This window comes from Sinocyclocheilus anshuiensis, unplaced genomic scaffold (genome assembly GCF_001515605.1).
Source record: "Sinocyclocheilus anshuiensis isolate Anshui unplaced genomic scaffold, SAMN03320099.WGS_v1.1 scaffold249, whole genome shotgun sequence".
Taxonomy (NCBI): domain Eukaryota; kingdom Metazoa; phylum Chordata; class Actinopteri; order Cypriniformes; family Cyprinidae; genus Sinocyclocheilus; species Sinocyclocheilus anshuiensis.
This window is the reverse complement of record NW_015540871.1, coordinates 1,410,259-1,414,858: the sequence shown is the minus strand read 5'-3', so window position 1 is coordinate 1,414,858 and position 4,600 is coordinate 1,410,259. Positions and strand designations below refer to the sequence as shown.

The following is a 4,600-nucleotide window of genomic DNA, read 5'->3' as shown; positions in this document are numbered from 1 at the left end:
TCACGCTCAAGGCATCCTAGGTGTATATGACTTTCTTCTTTCAGACAAATCCAATCGGATTTATATTAAAAAAATATGCATAGCGTATGGTCCGGTGAGAAATGACGAACGCGGAAGCGCGGAGAGAGGAGCAGAGAGCTAAACAAAACACGGGGTCAAACAATCAGTCCTGTTAACGAGACATTTATTTTGAAGGTTATGGATTAACCAACAATAAAATGGTTTTACAGACAGGATAAACTAAGCATTGCCTTTGCTGAGGAATGCATGGACATTGCAAATCTTTAGGTTCATTAATAGCAAAGAAAACCCATGTTGACAATAATTGGCAATTGTGCATGTCTTGTGCATACATTGACAAATACTTGACAGAAATTGAACTGTAATGACATCTTTAGTGAGGTTATTGCTTACAAGAGGCCCTGAGATGGTGTGATCTAGAGTACTAAATCTTTCTATCAACCATCATTCTCCATTTCTAATTTTCTATCATTTTTCATTAGTACCTCTAGGCAAAAATGGATAATATAATGCATCAATTCTTCCTTACATTTCTATTTTTAACATAAAAATATCTGTACCCTTCACTGAAGTATTCATATTGCTTGTTACTTAAATCTACAACTCAAAGAGAAATGTGAAAACTAAGCGATTAAACTCAGAATTCAGTTTCTCCTCTTCATGGAATCCCTGGCATATCAGAGAATTAATACATTGGGAAGAATAGCGAGAGAAGCTGCAACTCCCTTTGGGCTAGTAAGTTGCCCAATATCCAAGTTAACTTTGAGGCAAAGCTTATGATGGCCACAAAATTAAGGCACATTAAATTCATGTTCAGTGCATGATATGACAGCAACTACTCTCCAGTACTGTAGTGCTGTAATCTTTGAAAACAAAGATGGCACTGACTGTTCAATGAGGAGTTCATTAGCCATTACTAGAAATAAACATTTCGGCTACTGTTGGTTATTACGTCAGCCCCTACGAGGCAATGATATGAACACAACAGCTTCAGCTGACAACATCTCACCAACCTCCTTGTAACATCATTTTTGAATCAAAATACTATTCATTAAGTAACAAACTCGTATATAATTAAAATGATAAAAAAAAAATAATAATCATCAGGTATTTCTGAATTAAAAATGAACCTGCTATCAACATTGCTCCAGTCCTGTGAAAAATAATAAGCATGTGCAGTAGACATTTCACTGGACACTGATCAGTAGTTTAGTGCCAAATATAATGGGACTGCAGGGGTAAATCTATGGACCCACTTTCAGTCACCTGCAACCAATTTATGGTCCCAAAAAGAGCAAATAACAATTACAGTGCAGATTATACATTTCAAAACTGCTATAAATCACCAGATACATAAAAACAACACAAACAAAAATAAAAAAAACATACAGTGTGAATTTAAGAGTAAGTAAATCTGCAAAACACAATGCAAATCTCCAATAAAATAGTAAAACAACAGGTAATAGTTTCAGTTCACAGACCAGAGAGAGCTGGTGAACAGTTAGCATAGACACAATAACAGGGTTGATATGAATGTAAAAACAGAACCTTCTCAGATAGTGGAAGACTTGGGGCATAAGATATGATTCATCTCCTGAAAATAAAGCATTTCCATATTAATGGATTAGGAATACTTGCATCCCCAATGATGTGAGAACGAAAGACATGCTTGTGCACTGGTAGCGAATAGTGCTTTATTCACAGCATTATCTTGGGTCCTGTTCCAAAGTCCAACCGTTTCACCATCCTGCAATACACAACAGAAAATTTGGAGAAGAATTATTATGGACAAGCCAGAGGTGGTACATTCTACATCATTTTGGTCGATTATAGAAATGTGCTCAAATTAATAGTGAGACTAACCCCTTATCATACAAGCCATTCGTGTTGGATGGGATTTCAGGTGCTTCCCGTGAAACGCTCAGGGTACCCTGGCCAATTGCTGCACGGCTGGGTGTTTTCTCATGGACGTGTAACTCTCTGCATGATGCCAGCTTTGATTCAAGGTTCTGAAAAGGGAAAAAAGGGACATAAAACATGATTATCAAAACCACAGACCCCCTCAGTTGAAAGAGTGTGTATTATTTGGTAATATCCACAGTTAAAGCTGGACTCACCCCAACTTTCCTCAACAGTTCTCCAACGATGTTGAGGGCAGATATACGTGCAGATGTGGTGAGAGGAGTTCCAGTCAGGCCTTTAACTGGACATGACAGAAAAAATTAAGTGAATAAATCAACATTTAAACTCTTACATTTTAAAAATGTACGGCTGGAAGATGTGGGAAATGTTCTTTTCCTCCTCTCCATCCTTCAAATTTGTTCTTTCTCCCCACTTCACCAATCCTTCCCTTCACTTAGTTGACTCAAAATTCTTGTATGCAAAATACAATGTTCTGCATGAAAGCAAATGATTTAGTATCATTAAACTGCAGTAACTTAAGTGTTATGCACAGCATTGAAAAGAAATGTGCAGGAAACCTTTAGTCACACCAGTGGATACTGTCCTTGGGCCAGTTACAGAATTAAATGGCTGTGTTTGTGCTCACTTCTGCTGTAGGAAGCTGAGGGGGTGTTAAATGCACTCCCTGAGCCTGGAGGTCTGGAGGGTGTGGCATGGAGAGATGGGAGAGCGGAGGTAACAACAGAGGAGGGTCTGGAGGGTGTGGCCTCTGGCTTCTCTACATCTTTAGAAAGGCTGATTGATGACTTGCGCTCCGGTTTCTGCTGAACAGCCAGTTCCTGTCTTAAATCTGCCCCGAGAAGAATGAGAAAGAGGAGGAAGAAGAGAACACAATCAGCACACAAACACTGAATCTGTTAAAACATCTGAGACTGGCCAATCAGGTGATTATACTACTAATTATCAACGAAAATGGAAGTTCGTCAGTTAAATAAAAGTGAATAGTGTATATACAAACAGGTTTCCACTGAGTGTACCTCTGGCTTCATCTTTTAATCTCTGTACTGATTCTAGAAGATTCTCTTTTTCATCAAGCTCACTCTCAAGGAAGGCATTTCTCTCTATAACATGATTCATTCTCTGCTCAAAGTCCTCAAGTGACATTATAGTCGCCCTATAAGAAAAGGATAGACAGGTATTAGCAATACATTGCTTTAAAGTCATAAATATCTAGAATGTATGACATATATTTCTGGCAAAAGCACTAAACACACCTCTTAGCTCTTTCCAGGTCATCGTTAGCTTGCTCTAACTCCCGGATATACTTGTGCAGTTGGTCTTTGATGGCTGTGGTCTCTGCCAGGTCTCCTTCTAGAGTCGAGATCTGCCTGACTGCCTCAGAGTGCTGCGTTTCATACTTCTCCTGTTAGCAGACCACACAAAAGCAGGTCAAACAGACATTTGCGCATAAAAACACTTAAGAGAAACTACAATTAGAGAGACTGTAGGCCAGTGATAAGCTTATGTACAATTATTGGAATAAGAAAATACAAATATCAAACAAAATAATAAACCACAATTCAAAAGTTGGCAATATCATGTAAAAAAAAATTTAAAGACGTCTTATGAAACATTCCTTAAACTGAAAACAGTTTTTGCTGCTTAATATTTTTGTGGAATCCATGATACTGTTTTTCAGGATTCTTTCATGAATAAAAGTTCACAAGAAAAGCATTTATTTGAAATAGATATATTTTGTAACATTATAAATGTCCTTGCTATTATAAATAGTCCATTTTAAATAAAATAATCAATTTCTTAAAAATAATAATAATAATAATAAATCTACCTGAACACAAACTGTAGTGTATATAAATGAAGCCACTTTTTATTGCATTCATCTGCCACAATAATGTAATATCTTTGAATTATCAACATTTGGGTGCTTTCTCAGCAAATAATGACACAGGCAATTAATTGTGATTAATCAGCTGGCATGTGATGTAATTAGGGTTGCGCAGTATACCATAGGGTTGGGTATCGTTTGGGTTTTTTTCGATACCAGTGCCAAATCGATACTTTTAAAACGGTTCCGGTGCCTAAATCGATACTTATTAAAGAATACTTAAATAAATAAAAAATCCCCAAAAAATGATGGATTGGCCATTAGAATAAAAATGGAATAGAGAGTGCAAATGTTAGAGGGTCAAGTTTTTTAATAAAAAAAAAAAACAAGCAGATAAAATTAGAAGTAGCATTAGAATAGAGAGTGCTAGAGTTAGAGGGTCAAATGAAGATGAAAGAGATGTGTTTTCAGCTGTTTCTTGAAAATATTAAGGACTCAGCTGCTTGGATTGAGCTGGGCAGGTCATTCCACCAGGAGGGAACAGTTAATGTAGAAGTCCATGAAAGTTTTATCATAGGTAGAATGCAAAATGGTTCAATACAAGCATTTCAGTCAAATGTAATTTATGCAATATTTCAAACCTTTAACCTACTTGGGAAAATCAATCTATGGCAACAGTTTAAAAGTAGCCCAATTCTGTGGAAAAAACGCGGACTTGGCAACCCTGCACCCAACAAGGGCTGCAGGAGTCAGCTTTGACTGATCACAGGTCGAGAATAAGGAGAGATGACTGACAAGACCATGCTGGAGTATTTGCTGCTCAGATCCTGA

General features: G+C 37.2%; 1 protein-coding gene across 2 annotated transcripts in view; it reads right to left on the bottom strand.

Annotated features, from left to right (window-relative positions):
• Positions 1–161: 161 nt before the first annotated feature.
• The window catches only part of LOC107688124 (nuclear distribution protein nudE homolog 1-like), a 9,939-nt gene continuing 5,500 nt past the window's right edge, over positions 162–4,600 (bottom strand). For both annotated transcript variants that reach the window (XM_016485700.1, XM_016485699.1), the window contains 6 exons: positions 3,198–3,346; positions 2,961–3,097; positions 2,570–2,773; positions 2,139–2,224; positions 1,885–2,030; positions 162–1,768 (listed from right to left, as the gene is read on the bottom strand). In XM_016485700.1, coding sequence (XP_016341186.1) covers positions 1,720–1,768; positions 1,885–2,030; positions 2,139–2,224; positions 2,570–2,773; positions 2,961–3,097; positions 3,198–3,346 — 771 coding nt within the window. In that variant the 3' untranslated portion in view covers positions 162–1,719. The remainder of the gene's footprint in view (positions 1,769–1,884; positions 2,031–2,138; positions 2,225–2,569; positions 2,774–2,960; positions 3,098–3,197; positions 3,347–4,600) is intronic.